The sequence below is a fragment of the Simochromis diagramma genome, unplaced genomic scaffold (genome assembly GCF_900408965.1).
Source record: "Simochromis diagramma unplaced genomic scaffold, fSimDia1.1 OVJJ01000216.1, whole genome shotgun sequence".
Taxonomy (NCBI): domain Eukaryota; kingdom Metazoa; phylum Chordata; class Actinopteri; order Cichliformes; family Cichlidae; genus Simochromis; species Simochromis diagramma.
The window spans coordinates 9633962-9654796 of NW_024386883.1; the positions used below are offsets into that span (position 1 = coordinate 9633962).

Sequence of the window (20835 nt, forward strand, 5' to 3'; positions counted from 1 at the left end):
TAGTTCTTTGGAAATCCTAATTATTGCAACGGTATCTTATAACTTAACCACTGCTCTTACTCATGATAGTAATACCATTCATTTATCTGGAATAAAGCCAGTTTGGTATACACACATACAAGATACAAATTCTATTTTTTTTGCGTGACAGATAACACAGAAAAATATTGAAAATCGCGACATCACGTGACGGATTGCTCCAACTCTCTGATTGGCTGATCTGCATTCTAGTAAACTCAATCTCTGACCTAATTAGCTTAATTTTAATATGAATGCCATGTTTTGACTGGCATCCAAATGATTAGGTATTTTTTTATAAATGATATCCATCTCTGACTGACACATATTTCTGCTGCTCGCTCCTGTCCTGGCTTGCAGAGTATGCAACATGACATTCCTGCAGCGATTGAGAAAGCTGGCCATATTGAAAAAGTATATGTCACAACCAAAGATGTCAACTATACTTGGGATAGTTCACGCTCGACTTTAACTTAGGTATAAATATTTATTCTTATATCGCCTGGAAACTCTTTAGTGCTTAATAAAAACTACATAGCAACCATCTTTTGTAGTTCACTTTGATAATCAATATAATGAAAAGCTACTTAAAAATAGCTTTCTTTATGTGAAAACAGCAAAAATGTATAAAAATGTGGAATGTGCGTACGCATGCGCAAACAGTGCTCCGTCAAACAGCTGTTAAGTACTGTAATAACCGACTCTCTCACCCTTTCGCTTATATATAAATTAGTTTATAAAAAATAAAAAAAATAACTGTTGTTCTTTTACACTAGTACCGTTTTAAAAGCAAATGAAAAACTGTAGCGTGTCTGAGCGAAGCAGAACCGAAGTAGCAGGGAGTCCTCTCGTCACCTAGCTTAGCGCCCTCCCTGCCCAGTTCAGCAGCTCCTCTCCGCCTTGTGTCCCTCTCTTCCTATCACTGTCAGCTCAGCTCAGTCAGTAGTTTAGCAGGCTAGTACGGAGACACAAGGGCTGCTCCCTTTCGCCTCTGCTCGGTCTGCTTCAGCACACCAACACCATACATTCCGCACCATGGCTGCCACGGACGTTGACGTGTTTTCGGTAAGCAAATGCTATCCGGAGCTCCTTGTTTTTTTTTTCCCTCTCTGTTTTCTAGGAGCAGTAAACATTGCAAGTGCAGCTACGGGCACAGTTGGCTGTGATTAGTAAAAGTGTGTGTTAGCTGCTGTCTATGTGTGGGTATGTATGTAGCTAAGCCTCCCCCGCTTTTGGAGCCTGGACTGTGGGCTCAGGCGAGATGGTGGGAGTGATTTCGGTGATGGTGACTGTGTTTTTCCCAGTTACGGGGAAATTAAGTACGCTACAGTAGCTGACTATTTTTAATGTCGTGCCGTGTAATGCATTTTTTTCTCTTCGGTTGCGTTTACACGCGTGGACGCGTTGCTGAATATATGGGTGTAGCGTATGGAAACATTAAACTATTTACTGTTGAGATTGTTAGAAATTAAGGAAACAAACATTGCAACCGCCATGGAGAATCACAGTAAGGCATGTACACTGGCTAGCCAGTGGATAAAATTACCACTTGAAGACTCCTTTAGGTGTATTAATCGCAGTGATGAGTAATAAATACACTTGTGTTTTTCTTCCTTAGACTCAAAATGTTATGTTTACAGCCATGGGTATGTCAGTTCATGATACTGCTTTGTACAGTGGCACAGTAGCAGGCTGGGCAGAGTAGTATCAGTTGAGGGTGGAATGCATCCTGGATTATATCCATTGTAACATGCCATGTTGTCATTCAGGTGTGACTCTGTAGGTACAGTGAAGTGTCGCAAAACATACCTGAAAATTCTCTGTAAATTCCCACAAAGTCACATGACAAAGAATAGGTGAGTGTATGAATGATGTTAGTAATAATGGTGATGATGATGTTGTAGTAAAGTGGCAAATGAATGGGAGAAGGTGATTAACTTTTTTGGCAGATGCTTGAAAAGATCTCTGTGTTAGGCTGTAAGCAGAGCTGACTTGCAGGGATAAAGAGATTAAGGACACACTCCCGGCCACTCCTACCACTTATTGATGCAACACATGTCTGCGAAGAAAAGGAGAGGATCCAGAAATAAAGAGAGGATATTGCACTCCTCGCATTTCTTAAATTAGGAAGGTATCCAGGAATGGGGGCTCAGAGCCCAGTGGAAGTTTCCAAAATGTCTCATTTGGAATACGAAATTTAGAGGATTGATTAATGAGAAAAATGCTGAGAATGCAGTGAAACAGGCCGGCGTTGGCAGCAACGCAGCTGTCTAACATCCTGAACTAAGTGAGACCACATTGAACAAACTGACCTGCTGGCCTGGCAGTTTGTGTAAAGGGAGTACTGTTTAATTACACCCAGCTATTGATAGAGATGTGTGCTTGGTTGGATTGTTTTTCCACGTCAGCCCCATCCGGTGGAGCCTGTAGCGCTGGGATAACTTTCTAGGCCGGATCCACATGAAGTGATCAATACAAGCCAACTGCCTAACAATGTGTGTCGTTCTCGATTATTGATTGCATTAGAGTGTGTAGCATAAAAATAATGATGTTCATTTTAATTTGGATGCAATTAAAAAAACAAAAAAAAGCCCGAGCACATTCAGGAGGCACAGTGCTTACTGACCCTGAAGAGTATTGTCTCTCCCGTGAGGACTGCATGCGTGAAATGAAATTAGCTCCATAAAGTGCTTAAAGCCAAGAGATGTGGAGTAAGGACTCAAGCAGGCGAGCAGGCAGGTCCTTGCTCTTTTAAAAGCTTATTTAACTTGTGCTTACAATGTCTTCATACAGCTGGTGCTCTAGTTGCACATGCATTTGTTAATGAAACACATCCTGGAACAAGAAGGAACACGCCTGTATCACATTGTTTAGGTCAAAGTGTGGCTCAAGTTTACCGCCATCAGCGTTGTAAGCTGTATATAGAACTTGTGGGGCTTAAACGGCCTTCGGGCGAGCTTGTCAAACCTGGTGAATCGGATGAATCATGACATCCAAGCTGCAGCCTCAGCTGTGATGAGTCAATATCTGTCTCCCAATTCTTTATATACTGAGGTTAAATTTGCAAAATAATGTCAGCATAGGCTGAATGAGGATTACCATGTATGTAGCTCAGTTATTTTCTTAGATATCAGTGAAATGTAACAAAGTGTGGTCCACAATGAACAGCTGAACCGGATAGACTGGCTGCTAGACACGCTCCCATACCTACAGCCGATCTGATATATGAAACTGTACGCTGATATGTCTGGATGTAGAAAAAGATTCTCTGGCTAAGTTGTGCACCCTGCAGCACATGGAGCAGGGTGCACACCACAGCTGAGCAGGCAGCGTGGAGATGAGCAGTGTGTTCGTGTTTAGATGCTAACGGGTTAGTAAACCACTTTGCTGCGAAGTTATTTTCCCTTTCTAGTGTAACTCACATATTGTATTTGAGTAGCGGTTTAAACATTCGCAGGACAAGCGAAAGATCCCAAGTTCCATCCCAGGAGGAAACGCAAATGCCTTTGGGCTTGTGTCAGGAAGGATGTCCGGTGTAAAAACTCTGCCAAATTAAACGTGCGGAGCTACCCGCTGTGGTGATCCCTTGTGAATAGGGGAGCAGCGAAAAGTAGCTGTTGCATGTATACGTTATGATGTCCAGTACATCAATATTGTGATATTTATTCCTTAAAAATTCAAATTGGCGTCAGCTCCAAACATCATGTTTTCTAAATCAAACTTTTGCTCTTCTCTATGGAATTTGCTCCAGATGAATATTTGTGTTCTTTAAAATTAAGTCAACCATCAGCTCATTAACCCAGAACTGATTTGGCCATTTTTGGCAAAGTGGACGGTAAAACAGAAGGTAGGGTCCCTCCAGTTTCATCAGTAAATACCAATAAGAAGGACAGGAAAAGAGAAAACTGCGTTAAGGTAGATTCTTAAGTCAAAATCATATTTATGTATGGACTATGGACTGTGCAGTTGGTTGCTCCTTTTCCTTTTATATGACTAGCCAAATCAAACTCTTACTTCATTCAAAATTAGCACACAAAGAAAATTACATATTTTACGTTCTGGAGTTTTTCTTCCCTGGGATCCACATTTTTGAATTAAATCAACTTTGAAGTATCAACCAGAAGTATTCAACAACGTGTTTGCTAGTTAGTATAAGATCTTAAAAGAAGAAGGCTTATATTGTACTTAGCATGCATGGGTGAGAGTAAAGCTAATCCAATCTATTCCACTTTTACCTTTGACCTACAAAACATTGCTTTTGTGGCTGATAGGATAAGTTAAAAACAAAAACATACTTTCTTCTTTTCTAATGGTAAGGAACCCCCATAAAGATAAGTAAGCTGTCCATCTGTCTCGTAAAATGGTTCCTGTCTCAACTTCCCATCTGTCACTCCTTTTTTTTCCCCTTTTGTCTTTCCTGTTCGGCATGGATGGTGTTACTACTGGTGAGGCTCAGTAGTAATGTAAGCATGTTCACGAGCATGGGGCAGGTTATAATAGCATAAAAGACAAGAGGAGGCACACGTCATTCAAATCTCAACCGTCAACATTTTTACCATTACAACATCGCTGCCAGCATGGGCAGCTGCTGAGAACCGGTGGAGCAGAAGTCTGTAGGTGTGGTTCGACCTGACAGTAACGCAAAAACACCTCACTCAGCATTTCATGCTTGTTGACGTGGAATAAGATGCAAAAATATTTGTAACGTAATTTATAAAGTACGTTATTGATTTCAAAAGTGTGACATGTTAGTACTGTGTACTGGCAGTTTGAAAGTAGAGTTACACTTTCATGAACTTACACATTGGACAGGAAACACCAGTCAGCAGCCACTTCAGCTAAAGAGTGATAAATGTGTGCGTGCGTGGGTTTGTCACTGAGGCTGTCCTGTGGTCTCCTCCCTTCACAGATGCTAAGTCAGATCAAACCCAAAGTGTGACAAGAAGCCCCCAAAATGTCATTTGCAATTTCATTACCTGCAAAAGCTTAATACAGTATATACAGTTTGAATCACAATAAAAGTAATTTCATTTCATGCCACATTCAAGTGGATGAATTCTGTCTTTGCTAACAGACAAACTATATCTAAACAAATTCTACATCAAGATGTTAAAGTAGTAGTAGTAATGTGTGAAGTTTTCTTGCCCACAAACACACAAACACTGAGCTGCAACTGTGTGTTTGTGTGTGGTTGCTGCTGTCTGTCAGGTGGAGGTTCACTGAGGCAGACACAAGCTGCAGACACCAGTCAGGCGGGGATGTAGGCCAGAAGGCTGGAAGACAGCTGAAAAGAAGATGGCTAGAGAGGGAGGGGCCGACTGATGGCCGGTGACCGAGTGTTTCTGTGGACTGATGGGCACATGAAACCGAGCTTGGTTTTTGCCTGAGTTTATATCAGGTCAGATCCAAATCACATATTTATTAGAATGTTTGAAAAAATGATCTCACGGCTTGCTTGGTTAGAGCCCAGAAATTCACTGAATATCCACAGCTTTGTAGCACTGAGTTGCATTTTTAAAGAAAGAACTAGCTTGGATTAACAGCAGCAGACGAGTAGTATTTCGGTCCCTGATTAAGTGATCCTGTGCAGAGGTTCATTATTTTGTAGCTTAAACAATCATAACTAAACATGTGGCAGAATATACAATGAAAATGGTTACGTGTTTCACCGACTTTAGGGTTTCAGTGCAGGATACACCTACTACAGAACAAACTGAGATTAGAGCTTTTCTTTTAGTTTTTGCACAGGTTTTATTAAAATAAAAAAACGTATCAACTCTTTTTGGGTGACCCAGTAGACCATGCTGATGTGACGGTGAGGACCTTGAAACTCATTACCTTTTAATTACCTTTACTTGTGCCATTCTTTTTGTTTCACATCGGATTTTCATCTGCAACAATAATAAAAGGCTTTAGTAACTCGGCTAGTTTCAAGCGAGCAGCATTGTGACCTAGCCCATATTGTTTGTGGCTCATTTCACTTGGAGCCACCTGGGGCCTCTTCTGTGCAACCATTTCCTGGTGGCCTGGGAACTGTGTTGTCTCTTCACCCTGAGACAGTTAACCAGAAGCTTTTCATTCCTGACATACTTTGTGCCGCTGCTTTTCTCTTCTTCCGAGCTAGCTCGGGTGGGTGGGTGGACAGTCAGATACCTCATAGTTTCCCTAACTGTTCTTGTCTGTTGGTTATACATCCTGTATTTGCTGATGGGTGTTATTATGTTCTCGACATCAAATCTAAATGGACCAGAAAGCAAAAAAAACAGGCAGGTTTATTTTTAGATTTGTCATGTTGTTAAAGAAATCCAGTTGGCTTGAATTACATAGGGTGAAAAGAATGTATAGTGAACTAGGCAATCCTTTAATGCCTCCCTGAAAAATACCAAAGATGGAGAAATGTTTAACATAATATTATTTTTTGGCTGTACGTCACACTTTGCTTAAGTGAAATCTATCTTAAATCTATAATCTCTAATATAAATCTATATTAACAATAAAATGTGCAGTGTTTTGGCAGCTGAAATTAAAGTGCTTTATTTAACACATTTAGTTCTGCAACATCTTGCACTCATTGCAATGAATGAGTTTCTTATCAACTCTCAACTCTCTGTCTGAGCTATTTCTGCACTGTTTTTCTTTTTGAGAAATGAAATGTCATTGCAGTCCATTTTTATTTTTCCAACTTCTTTGATTCGTTAAGTTTTTACTTAAAGTGGAGTACTTGCACATGGCTGGATAGCCGTTTTACTGCACTAAGGACACTAAGGAAACTGAGTGCTTCCTCCTGCAGTCAGTCCAGTGCATACACTTACACATTCAGCCAGTCGAGTGACAGCTTGGGGAGTTTGTGTCCACGTCTGCAGTTCTGTGCTGTCTTCTCCTAAAAGATAACACTCTTGGTCAGGCCTGGGCGCTCATTTTGCAGCAGCCGTTCACGGGCTCCATCTGCTTCTTATGTGTCACTCACTTACACACAAAAATCATGCGCTACTGATAGCGTGATTAGGTTCAGTGTAGGAGGTCAACCCAAAATGATCTAGAGTGAGTCAGAATCCCTGTTGTTTTTCTGAATTTTTGTTTCACCATTGTGGTTTAGTAAGTTTGGAGGAATATCCACAGAAGCAGGTTTACAAGTAAAAAAAAAAACCCTCCTTAAGCTTAGCTATGCTCTAAATGTCTAGAAAAGTATTAAATAGGAACTGTGAGCTTGAAGAAGTACATTTACAAACTAAAGTACACATTTTCAGAGTTTAAAGTACAAAAGTGTTTATGGAAAAGCAGCACGCAAGCCTTTATTTATAATTTCCTGGATAAATACAGGCTTATGTAAATTTTTAACTCCTATTTTAAAACCTACTCAGGAATCCAGAGTTTAGTTTCGCTTACAGGCACAATATCATAGTCTGCTCCCTTCCCTCTATCTCAGTGGTTCTTAACCTTTTTGGAGTTACTGAACCCCACCAGTTTCATATGCGCATTCACTGAACCCCTCTTTAGTGAAAAATAAAATAAGATTTTTTTCAAATTCAAGACATGCATATGTTTTTTACTGGTGCACAAAATGAGCCGTGCATGTCACGGCGGAGGCTCTGCCGAACCCCTGAGACTGACTCACCGAACCCCTAGGGTTCGATCGAACCCAGGTTAAGAACCACTGCTCTATCTGAACATCTCTACCCGGCTTCATTCATTCAGCAGGCTGACTACCAATGCTGACTAGCAGGCCGACTAATGTTGTTTGACAAGGTCTGAGTTTACAGCGAATAACAAAGAAAGAATGGCCACAGCCTCTTCCTCTCATTCATCTCGGTGAACCTGAAACCGACTCCTGCAAACGTTGCAGTTATTCATTGCTTTTTCCTTTCAAAGCGACTTACAATATACGTATTCAGACTTAAGAACAAGAGCTGTGTAAACTGTATAAACTGCTCGAACTGGAAATCGAGGATGATTATGGAGCTACAGTGCACACAACTGAAACCGGCTTTATCCCTTGTTTTAGCATACTAATATATTCAGTCTGTCATGCACCTATTACAATGCACAATTATTGTGTTATTGCTCCTTTCACATTTATAAATACAATGTTCATTAATAAATTCAGAACGATATGTAATGAAGGGAGTTTCTGTCTGTTGTTGTGGGGTTTGCAGTGAAATTGATGTCTTTGTTTAAATAATATTCATATTATCAATGCATATAGGATATTTATTACTTTTAACACATGTTAGTGTAGTATAGTAATCTCCCCAATGTGCTGCAGCTCAGCTCAGTATTGCCTATCTCAGCTCATGTTGGATTACTCCAGCTGTGTTGCCTGACACATTAAGCCCTGTTTTCTCGTTCACCTCCCGAAACCCCTGAACACACACACACACACACACACACACACACTTTCCAGCCTGTATTATGCAGTTCAGTTAGGTTTAAAAGTCATCTTCTGTGTATTCGGAGCCTGCCTCCACCTCTCAGTTCTGTATTGTTGGCTGTGCTCTGCTCTCAGCTGCCTGTGCTTGGTGACTTCAGCTTTCAAGTATGCAGTCCTTCGTGGCTCAGCCAGATGAGATCGGGTGGCCCTATTCATCTCAAGGTGCTGGCCCTCTTGTACAGCTTTAACTCTCTTCTTTGGCTGAGATTGGTTAAATGAGCTAGATCAAATGTGAAAAAAGGTTACAACCCTCCTGATTTGTTGTTGTTGTTTTTTTTTTTCTGGTGGTTTTTAGTTTGTCGTGCATTGCTAACTTTTGTGTTTTAGGTTAAATACTTCCGTGGCCGTTTTTTTTGGACATCTGTGGGCATCTTACTTCACCTCAGCAGTGGGGAGAGAATTTAATCAGAAGTCAAAGCACTCGATTTACTGTTCGATCTATGTCACCGATGGTCATGAGCTTTGAGAAACGACTGAAAGAGCAAGATCACTGATACAACCTGCTGAAATATCCCTGTGATCCTAAACTGTGAGATGAGTCAGTTGAGCTGATTTAGCCTTCTCATAAGGATGCCCTGTGGGTGCTCCTTTTTTTAGAGGCACACAATGCACCTCCAGCAGGGCGGAGGTTCGAAGTAGAGGGATTAAATCTCCCAGCTGCTCTTGAAGTGGCAGGGGATCCCACAGATCAAACCTGACGAAGGTGTTGCAGATAAGGCAGCCCGGGTGCCTCTTCTGTACCTGCTGTTATCATCCCACTATTAACGATATATTTCTATTATAGTGTGTAATAACTGATAAATTGATCATGAGCTTGTTTGGAGAATAGGTGGACTGGTGGAGTTCTGAAATGTCCACATTGGGGTTTTCTATAAAACAAGCTGCTAACTTGCATCTTGCATGTCTTTCTTCTTTGTGCTTCTGAGTGATTATTCTTGAAGCTCATCCTCACTGCAGGCCCCGATTACCTAAATCATAATGTGATGGATTTTACATGTGCAGAATGAGCAGAAGGTCTTTGATGTTTCCTCGCATTGGAATGTGAGCGCTTCAGTATCTGTGCCATCCTCTTCTGAATAATGACTCGGCCATGTGTTTTCCTGACATCCGCCACACTTCTGATGTTTTTTTTTTTTTTTTTGTGTGTGTGTCCTGTAGAATGAAGAGAAGCGTAACCTCAGTTTGGGTGGCCATGTTGGGTTTGACAGCCTCCCTGAGCAGCTGGTCAGCAAATCGGTCACGCAGGGTTTTTGTTTCAACATCCTATGTGTAGGTGAGTATCGGACAGAGAATGTGTAACTACTGTACATTTCTCCAGAGTCCCTCTGGCCCTCGTGTTGATTTACTTTGCACTGAGTGACATGTTTAGCTACAAAGATAAATAACAAACAGCAGCACTGTGTTGTATTTCTTGACATGAACGTAATACACTGGCTTACACTTCTGTTACAGCAATAAAAATCGATGTCTGAAAGCTGATGAAGTACTCCCAAGTGATGCTAACGCACTCTCTCTTTCTCCATCTCCCTCTCTGCTTCCGACCGTTCACAGGGGAGACTGGTATCGGAAAGTCGACGTTAATGAACACGCTCTTTAACACCATGTTTGAGAACGAAGAGGCGAGCCATTACCAGAACGGCGTGTATCTGCGGCCTCGAACATACGACCTGCAAGAAACCAACGTCCGCCTCAAACTGACCATTGTTGACACGGTTGGCTTCGGCGATCAGATCAACAAAGAGGATAGGTGAGCTAAGTGCACATACATGCAGCCCAGAGTGCCTCACAAAGTATCCAGACCTGCTTGGTAACCAGCAACAAAAACTAACAATGATGATCACAAATATATCTCTGCATTATCCCATAAGCCAAAAGCAGAAGTAAAAAAAACGAATTGACTGTGATTTCCTTTGGTCTGTTGTAAAAGCAGATTTCCCTGTAAGTATTTCCCCAAAAATCGGCAAGCTGCAAAATGACATTGACACATTTTTAATGAAAAGATGCTTACGTAGGCAAACGAGTGACCCAGACACACAAACCACTGCCAGTCCAGACTTCTGCATCTTTTATGGTGTCTCCGAAGGCTGAAATTGAAGGAAGTTGGAGAAATAAAGAGGAAATTGTTGATTTGTTTATTTTAACATTCAGCTGTGGAATGAAGTGTACTTGTTGTGGCCTAGCCAGGAAGCAGCACTCTCACGCTCTTTGATAGCAGCTTTCTCTGTAGACCGTTTAAACCAACATGGCGAAGGACAGAGCCTGCAGCGGAGTGTAACGGCACACTGAGAGAGCTTCAAAAGGTCACAGTTTGTGCATTCCTCAGAGAAGATTGAAGATGGATGTGAAGTGAGAGGACAGATGACTGTAAACATGTTGCAAGCTGAGGGAATGGAATACATTTTTTCCCCTGTTCTACTTATGTGTCACTTTTGAGTTGTAAAACATCAGTGAAGTGGCACATCCGGAGTTGAACAGTGGACAAGATGATGTCATTTTCAGTTATTTGTCATGTTTAGAAAAGATGGAAGTAGTGTATGGTGATGGTTAACAGGAAAAACTTGGAATTACTGGCTTTAGGTCAGAGAGTTTGTAGAAATCACACTCAAGCTCTTAGATTAAACGTAACAGGACTGTCACGATTTTCCATCTTTAGTGTTAAACTGCATCTTTCCAGAGAACACAAGGGAACTGCTTCCTATTAATTCTAAAAGAAACAAAACAGCTATGTCCTTGTAGCCCTGTTTTTTGGGCTTGTTTCTCAGAGTTCGTTGTTTTCTAAAGACAAAATGTCATCATTATCACTTTTACTTTTGCAGACGCATGTTAAACATGAGCATCTGGGTTGCATTTTGGTCACTCCAAGGCACTTTGAAGTCTATGTGACTGAATATGGATTCAGGAGGTGTTAAAGATGTTTGACACTGGTTGCAGTTGTTTTCAAGCCTTTCTACTATCCAGAGCAAGAAAAACATACAGTGTTTGAGTTGGTTGTGCAGTGTCCAAATATAACAGCATGAGATAAACGAAGGAATTCGTCTGGAGACATCTGTTCAATACAAACAAATTTACTGAACATCTCATATGTAGATGATCATAATTGTAGAGATATATAGCCAGAAAATGACAAGTGTTGATGTGAGAACCAGACTATGACTGTGTGATGTTATCTACTATGACTAATGAACCAACAGTTCGCTTAGTTTTTTTATTTAAGCATGTGGCTTCCTTCTAATGGTTTTCTTCTCATCTTCCCAAATGAAACGAGTTAAAGCTGCAGACTCAAATAAACAAGTCTGGTGTGAATGTGATTCAAAACATCCCAATGAGGCTGGTCACCGGCTTTTGTGGTTAAAAGATTGAAAACAGCTTATAGAAACCAACTGTACTGGAGCAATAACCAACAGAAATGTGTTATTTTAATGCAATGTAAGTAACATTTTCTGACATTTAGCTGTATAGTCAAGTAGCTGTGAGCGAGTGGTGTAGCATTAAAGGCACTCCCCATCTCTCCTGTCCTTTCTCGCAAATGCTCGAGGAGAAAAGGCTGTAAAGATGACGATGTGTTACTTTGTGTTCGTGCCCTTCACTGATTTACTGGTGACACTTAAAGGCTCCGAAAGCGGTCACAGCTCTGTGATAGAGAGGACGCGTTGTTTTCTGCAGCCTCTTTGATTAGTTTCAACTGGACCTTCCATAAGCTGAACACAAATTTCCTGCAGCACTAAGCTGTGCAATTCTAAGCTGAGATCTTGGCATTGAATCAGATCACACAGTTACTGAAAACATATCTGTGTCTTTTCCTTTCCCTGTGAAAAGTCCCCTTTCCCTTTTCATATTCATTACCAGCGCATGAATAAGAAGACAAATATTTAGCTTTGACCCACAGACATAAATCCTAACGGTTTCTCTCTTCTCCCTTCCTCTCTCCACAGTTACAAACCCATTGTTGACTACATTGACACTCAGTTTGAAAACTATCTCCAGGAAGAGCTGAAGATCAAACGCTCGCTGTTTAACTACCACGACACCAGGATCCACATCTGCCTTTATTTCATTGCCCCGACAGGACACTCCCTCAAGTCCCTGGACCTCGTTACTATGAAAAAACTGGACAGCAAGGTACGCACATGTGACACACAAGCATGCATCTATATTTTCCCTCTGGAAAAATGCAAGTGTGTTTGAATAATATTAGTCTGAAGTCAGACTTCCCTTTCCGTGTGACTGGTTTGAATTTCACTGAAACGAGGGCATCCCTGATCTGCCTACCAGGGTGTGGACTCTGTGTCCCAAAAGAGAAGAGTAAAGTTGAAACAAAAATGTTCCAGTGACTATGCAAGTTTCCATTTCATCTTTTAGGATTTCAAGAAGAGTTCACATGGCAGTGTTTAGGCTGAACCTATTTGGCTATTTCTGTGGAAAAGGATTAATGGTTTGAACTGTAATAGTCGTGATTTGGGGAAAGAGAACCTCTCCATGACTAGTTTTACACCTAAAAAGCCAGCATAGTGAAAAAATTTGATTTGGTGTTTTAAGGGATAGGTTCTTATTTATAAAAAGATATTTATGTCAGTTTAAACTACTCTGCTTCCAATACATCAGCATCACAACCCTCTAATTCACTCTGAGATTGAGTTTGGTATATGTTTGCAGGTCAGCACACAGCTGTACAACAGTCAATAGTTAGATTCAGGAACACATTGATTTGTGGCTTTTTCGTTGTTGTGAGTATTACTGCACAGATTATTGCTCCATGGATCTATGATTTGCTGTATGTGATGAGTGTATCTCACTGGACATGCAGTCGTTGGGATTGCCTTCATTAAATAACAAATGGAAAAAAAATCTCATCAAAACAGCACTTGGGGCAAAGAAGGGGAAAGGGGCGGAGTCACTGTGGTGTACATAGTTAGACAAGCCAGATAAGTCAGTTTGGAGTCATTAAGTTGGAGCCATTTGTATTTATTATTTTATTATTTATATTTTCAATGTATTAAGTGGGCATTGCCTGTTTATTATTTGTTTATTTTGTCATTTTATTCCTGTTTTCACAGTTTAATAAAATAAATTATTAAAAGCCAGGGAGGTGAGCTGTAAGACATTATGAAGCAGACAAAACCCAGAGGAGCGTGAATGACGGTGAAAGAGGAGATTTGTATTTTCAGCTCTGCAGGAGCTCGTTTAACTTTAAAGCTGTGAGGCAGTAAACTCACACAGGAGTTGTCACATTTCACTTACAAAGCTTTATGTGGAAGCCATAAACCAATTTTTGTGAATTTGTATGAGATTATACCAAAACAATACACTGTAAGGTTCAGCAATCAAATTTTATTCGATCATTCAGATTGATCTGCAGTGGTTGCGATTAGCTTTTCAGTCTATTTAACTCCTAATAGCACTGCTGTAGAGCTGATGAAGTGGTAGCTTTGTCTCTGTTTGTTTCTGTTGGTGCAGTAATAATAAATCCAGAATAAAGCAGATGGTCAGCTTGTGACCAACCCTGCTGGCTTTCCCCTGCCAACAATCAAGCCATCTCTGCCAGAAGTCTCTCGATACTCTTCATAATAAAAACTAGATACCTCAGCCAAATGCCGCTCTACAGGGACACTTAATAGTTTTATGGCATCAGAAAAAGTGTATAAATAATTTATGCAACGGCTCTTAACTCAGTCCTCAGCTTTCAGGATCAAATTTGATTCAGTATATTAAACCCTTTCTTAAAAACCCAAGGGTTTATTCTTTTCTTTTCAAAGTACTTTTTTATTACAAAATTAAACCAGTGCTTCTGGTATTTTTACTAAAACTGTTCTTTAGGGATACAGGAGTTCTAACCTAACCTGTGAAGGAACCTATACGAACTTTACAAAAGGACAGAAATCCAAATTTAGGACTCTCCTTGCTGTGAAACGATGGCGCTGACCACCAAGCCCGTGTGCTGTCTTGATGTGCCAACAGAACGATCAAAACCTGGCACGCTATGTTTGCCAACTGTCTCCTTATACCACCCAAATGAGCACAGTGAACACAGCCAAGCCATGGCCTCTGCTTTGACTCATCCAACTTACCTGAGCTAAATATACTGTAGCAGAGCAGCTACCACAGCCTAAACTTTATGTAGATCCATATGATTAACATGTTTTTTCTTTTGATGTAACAATCAGAGACATTTTATATATACACCTTTTAAACATTTTTTTGCACACATTCACAAAGTGTTTCCGGATTAAACCGGAAGAAATGTAGGATTTATTTTTTATCCTTAAAGATTTACACAATTCAGAACCCACTGCGGGTGTTCACGATGAGTACCACTCTGACCTCAGTGGCTCTGTCCCAGCAATTTTTCCACAATGTGCAGTGTGTTTGCTGTTGTATCTGAAAACAAGCCAATGTTGAGTAACTGCAATGTAGAAGTGACACTGCTGTGTTTTACAGGGCAGATGGACTTTGTGTGTGCAGGGTTCTCTTTCTAGATAGATTTGGAGGCAACATTTAAGACCCCTGCAAACCAAACAATATTCAACCTTTGCACATTTATGAGATTTCTCTTATTTCATGTTTATGGGCTCTGGATATCTGGAGGGTGACCACAGAAAGTGCCTACTTTGTTTTGCATAAAGCAAGACAATAAACCAAATAGCTTTAACAAAGTTATTTTATGTTTTTGCATTCAGTTTTTTATACCAGTTAGTTTTCAACAGATTACAGAAGCGTTTACAGCCTAAAATCTAATTCTTAAACACGCAGAACCAAGAAAATTGCTTTTTTTTTTTTTTTTTTTAAAAAAACCCATCCCAGTAGCTGGAAATCGTTATGTTTTTTCATGGCTTGATAAATCAGGGCTATGTGTTTTTAATATCAAATTTAATGCAGAGACATATCCTTGTCAGAGAAAGCATCATTACATTGTGTGTAAATCTTAAGTTGTATCTGGAAATGAAACAGATAAATGAGCAGATCTGTCCCCTCTGACAGAAAAACCAGGGAAAGAGACCAGAAACAGCTTTTCCCTCAGTCTGTGTATTTTTTTCTGTCTAACCCAGACAATGGTGTTTTTCTTGTTAACGAATCAGCCCTCCCCACACAAGGCCCGTAAAGTAAAATGTGGTTTTTAGTAAATGAAGGCAGGAAGAGAGATAAGAGTCTGAAAGGAGTGTCGTTTGTTTTAAATGAAGGTTTTAACTCTTTTTGTTAACGGATGGGAAACATTTCTACTTAACTTTATAAATTAAAGAATGTAAAAGAGTGAGTTTATTGAGGTTATTCGGCGAAAGGATTCATGCCTCCTGCTTAACTTTAAGAATACCTTTTTAATTTGTGATGTAATCCACTGTCACGTGGCTGGGTTAGGTTCCATTTTGCTGTTTTTGGTTATACCGTTTTTCCTGTTTGTGGCAGATGAGATGTTTTCCAAAGTAAAAATAGAGGGAGAGGCTTGACGCAGCATTACTGAAAGGACACATTACATGCTGGGGTTCTAAAAGTAATAAGGAGTCTGCTTCCTGACTCCTGTAGTGCCGTTTTTCCACATGAGCTTTGAACAGTGTTGGCACAATCAGGTCAGGGCATTGTCCGCTCCTTACATATAGCACACAGTGGTACTGAAAATACTCGGTTTGGTTCAAGAGAAGCTGCTGCCTGAGTAGACTGTGCATGGGACAGGACACGTCATGTTGCCCACTTACCATGAGTCCTCCAGACCATGCCTACGCTGTTCTCACATCAGTGCTGTGTGACGTTATCCACAGTCAGTGGCAGCTTGCAGGTTTGAGATCTTTTAAACCCTTATCTAAGTCTGTGAGACATTTGTTGTGTTCCTGCTTTTATTGCCATCAGGTATTATTTAGGCTTCCAGGGCGTGCTTGAAAACATCTTGCTAAACATCTATTTTTATATTTGTAGATTTATTGCGACTTTCCCAGAATCTTCTTATCCAGCAGCGTCCATAAATCAGATAAAAAAAAAAAAAAATCAGGAAATACTCCAGAGCGTCCCCAAGAGTCATCATGTGTTTATTTTTTCTTGAAAAAATAAACACATGATGATTCAAACTAATCTATTACGAGCTGCATGCAATAAGTAATTTATCATAGCAGTGTTATATCTATAAATAAATCCAGCCTTTAAAAAAGGTGAGTAATTGACTCCACAGCAGTGTTGTACATCAATTTCTTGTTCACCAAAGCCCAGAAATTACAGGAACTTCATTATGAAAACTGAGTTAAGCAGCTCATTATCCACATAATTATGTAACACAAACGATAATAATGGGATCCATTCATATTAGGTGTTTTTATATTGTTCTGTAAGCGTTTTCATTATTAAGGCTCAGACTGTATCAGCGTGGTCTCACCTGCACGCTCAGAGATATTTCCCTGTATAACATTAAATGACAAAGTGCCAAAAATATTGGGCTGTTTTTTCAGGGATTATCTTTCCTGTGAACTGCTTTAATGTGGTCACAGCTGGCGCTCCTCGTCCCTCAGAACAAACATTAACTGTTTGGGAATGATCTTTGGTCAGCTGGGAAAACTCAGTTGTGGGAAGCGAGCAAATATAACACCGAGATTAGTTAAATTAGTTTGTTAAATTAGGGTTAAAACCTGATACTGGCCACCCCGCTGCAAATTAACGAGCCAACAAAGTATGATGAGATTCAAATTTGATTTTTAACAAGCTCTGACTCATACTCTAAGGCACGCTGTGGAATTGCTGTGTGGATCTGTGGGAGTCCTGCCATCTTCCCAGTTGGTGATCTGGGAAATGCAGCCGTACAGAGGAATGCAGACAAACTGTGCATTTATTTCTTCACATCTGCTGCTGATTGTAGATGGAGCTGAGTTTGTTTTCATAATCACTGTTTGTTGTATTTATCAGTCGGGGTTTTGATTGGGCTTATTTGCGATTCAGTTAACTGTGCATGGTCTTATAGATGCGCTACACAGCTGTTTAAAACCTCAATATATTTAATGTAGCTTTAATTTTTTTTAAGCAGTGTTTGCTCATGATGGTGAGATGGCAATTGCTGTAATCTGTCATGATCTGAAAACATTTGGGTGTTTCCTGTGCATCCTTTTGTTTTGTCATGTCAACGTTTGAACCAGGCTAAACCAAATGCTTCCATAATGTAACACAAAACGTCTTTGCATTATCATTTTTGGAAGACTCCACCACATTAGCAACAACAGTGCAGCGCACCACATATTTAATAACTATCTCACTTTTTTTTTTTTGTCATTATTTCCGCAGGTCAACATAATTCCCATCATTGCCAAAGCGGACACAATCTCCAAGAGCGAGCTTCATAAATTCAAAATAAAGATAATGAGCGAGCTGGTGAGCAACGGCGTCCAGATATATCAGTTCCCAACAGATGACGAAACTGTCAGTGAGATCAATGCCTCCATGAATGTAAGTAATATTTTTGGCACAAAAACACTTAAAAAGTCAAAACATTCTTTGTTTTAATGACCATAACATATGCTTTGACTAAAACACCATAAATAAAGAGTCAGTGTTTCAATGCAGATGAATTACAGTCTCACAATTTTGACTGTATACTTTGTAAAATATTTATAATATTTGCAAACACTAGCTAACCGTGGGTATGTAGCTATATACAAGGATCATATGTCGTTGGACCCACTGATTGCACTGATTGGCACTTTTCTATTCTTCTTTTTAGTTCGTAACAAGAACTAAAAAGAAGTTCTGCACTAGTCTGCCTATGCAAGCATAACCATAACAGGCACTCTGAGTGCACAAACCTGTGCCATGGGAGCTCACTCTCTGGGCCTTATTTACTTTTAAGGGAACAGTATTGTATTTTGTATATAAACTTAATGGAGGAGTAGGTAATTGAATTATAAATAACTGGGTATGAATAACTTTTGCGTATTATATAATATTTTACTGAAGTATACTTCTATATAACCAGTCAGCTCATTTTCTTTCTCTTCATAAAGCTTTCTTTAAAGATATAAGGTGAGAGGTCAAATGTTACATGATATTTGGATGCAAACTATTATGTGATATTTGGAATCCCCATATATCCCCATATACAGTGGGATGCAAAAGTTTGGGCAACCTTGTTAATAGTCTTTATTTTCCTGTATAAATCGTTGGTTGTTACGATTAAAAAAAAAAAAAATGTCAGTTAAATATATCATATAGGAGACACACACAGTGATATTTGAGAAATGAAATGAAGTTTATTGGATTTACAGAAAGTGTGCAATAATTGTTTAAACAAAATCAGACAGGTGCATAAATTTGGGCACCACAAAAAAAGAAATGAAATCAATATTTAGTAGATCCGCCTTTTGCAGAAATTACAGCCTCTAAACGCTTCCTGTAGGTTCCAATGAGAGTCTGGATTGTGGTTGAAGGTATTTTGGACCATTCCTCTTTACAAAACATCTCTCGTTCATTCAGGTTTGATGGCTTCCGAGCACGGACAGCTCTCTTTAACTCACACCACAGATTTTCAATAATATTCAGGTCTGGGGACTGAGATGATCATTCCAGAATGTTGTACTTGTTCCTCTGCATGAATGCCTTAGTGGATTTTGAGCAGTGTTTCGGGTCACTGTCTTGTTGAAAGATCCAGCCCCGGTGCAGCTTCAGCTTTGTCTCTGATTCCTGGACATTGGTCTCCAGAATCTGCTGATACTGAGTGGAATCCATGTGTCCCTCAACTTTGACAAGATTCCCAGTCCCTGCGCTGGCCACACAGCCCCACAGCATGATGGAACCACCACCATATTTTACTGTAGGTAGCAGGTGTTTTTCTTGGAATGCTGTGTTCTTTTTCCTCCATGCATAACGCCTTGTTATGCCCAAATAACTCAGTTTTTGTTTCATCAGTCCCCAGCACCTTATTCCAGAATGAAGTTGGCTTGTCCAAATGTGCTTTAGCAAACCTCAAGCGGCTCTGTTTGTGCTGTGGGCAGAGAAAAGGCTTCCTCTGCATCACTCTCACATACAGAATCTCCTTGTGTAAAGTGCGCCGAATGGTTGAACGATGCACAGTGACTCCATCTGCTGCAAGATGATGTTGTAGGTCTTTGGTGCTGGTCTGTGGGTTGACTGACTGTTCTCACCAGTGGTCGCTTCTGTCTGTCCGAGATTTTTCTTGGTCTGCCACTTCGAGCCTTAACTTGAACTGAGCCTGTGGTCTTCCATTTTCTCAATATGTTCCTAACTGTGGAAACAGACAGCTTAAATCTCTGAGACAGCTTTCTGTATCCTTCCCCTAAACCATGATGGTGAACAATCTTTGTCTTCAGGTCATTTGAGAGTTGTTTTGAGACCCCCGTGTTGCTACTCTTCAGAGGAAATTAAAAGAGGAGGGAAAGTTACAATTGACCCCCTTAAATACTCTTTCTCATTACTGGATTCACCTGTGTATGTAGGTCAGGGGTCACTGAGCCAATTTGAGTTCCAATAATTAGTTCTAAAGGTTTTGGAATCAATAAAATGACAACAGTGCCCAAATTTATGCACCTGTCTGATTAAGTTTAAAAAATTATTGCACACTTTCTGTAAATCCAATAAACTTCATTTCACTTCTCAAATATCACTGTGTGTCTCCTATATGATATATTTAACTGACATTTTATTTTTATTGTAACAACCAACGATTTATACAGGAAAATAATGACTATTAACAAGGTTGCCCAAACTTTTGCATCCCACTGTATCAGTATCACTTGTCAATACAGACAAAGACAGTAAATTTTAAGCGTAGTTTAAAAGATAAAAAGCATTTTATGAAAGTTTGACCTTACTTGACCTTGAAGAAGAGGCCCAAAGTGACGTGATATTTAGATTCACCATATATCATTACCTATACAAAATAATACAAACAGTAGCAGTAAGAAACATAATTTTAAATAGCTCTGTATAGCATTATTATCACTTTGACCTTCACAACTCCACTCTACAGTCCTACAAAGTTTGATCAGAATTCATGCAAGACTTTTATAGTTGGTGTGTTTGCAGACAGAATGACAAAATTGAATGCACACACACGCAAGCGCTACCAAAAGTGTAACCTCCTTGGTTTAGGTAAAAATTTTAAAAAGTGCATAAACTTTATGATATTACTCCAACTTAAGTTTCATCTTACAAGTAGGATTATAATTAAACGTATGCTACAGACCTTTGCTGAAGCATCAGGCACAAGTGCATTTTCATGATAATATCTGTCTATTTTTAGATCAGAATTCATTATGCCTCTCATGTATAATCATAATGTTTAAACACACACCCACACATGTACAAAAATGGCGAACAAGACAGCATTTGGTTCTCCGAGGCACTGTCCTTGTACAGTATCCCAGTCTATTCATAGTTGGTTACATCAGCACCCACACTCGCCAGCTTGC

The 20835-nt window shown here is 39.9% G+C and overlaps 1 protein-coding gene and 1 long non-coding RNA gene across 3 annotated transcripts in view; both read left to right on the forward strand.

The window, feature by feature from the left end:
- The first annotated feature begins 796 nt into the window (after positions 1–796).
- Positions 797–20835, forward strand: part of sept8a (septin 8a) — a 39638-nt gene continuing 19599 nt past the window's right edge. The window contains exons 1-5 of one of the 2 annotated variants that reach the window (XM_040032196.1): positions 797–1083; positions 9605–9719; positions 9998–10193; positions 12379–12565; positions 17696–17857. In XM_040032196.1, the coding sequence (XP_039888130.1) occupies positions 1054–1083; positions 9605–9719; positions 9998–10193; positions 12379–12565; positions 17696–17857 (690 nt within the window). In that variant the 5' untranslated portion in view covers positions 797–1053. The remainder of the gene's footprint in view (positions 1084–9604; positions 9720–9997; positions 10194–12378; positions 12566–17695; positions 17858–20835) is intronic. The other variant, XM_040032197.1, reaches the window with a different exon arrangement.
- On the forward strand, positions 12573–15215 carry LOC120733785. Its single transcript, XR_005695905.1, has 2 exons — positions 12573–14527; positions 14660–15215. It is a non-coding gene; the product is annotated as an uncharacterized LOC120733785 (long non-coding RNA).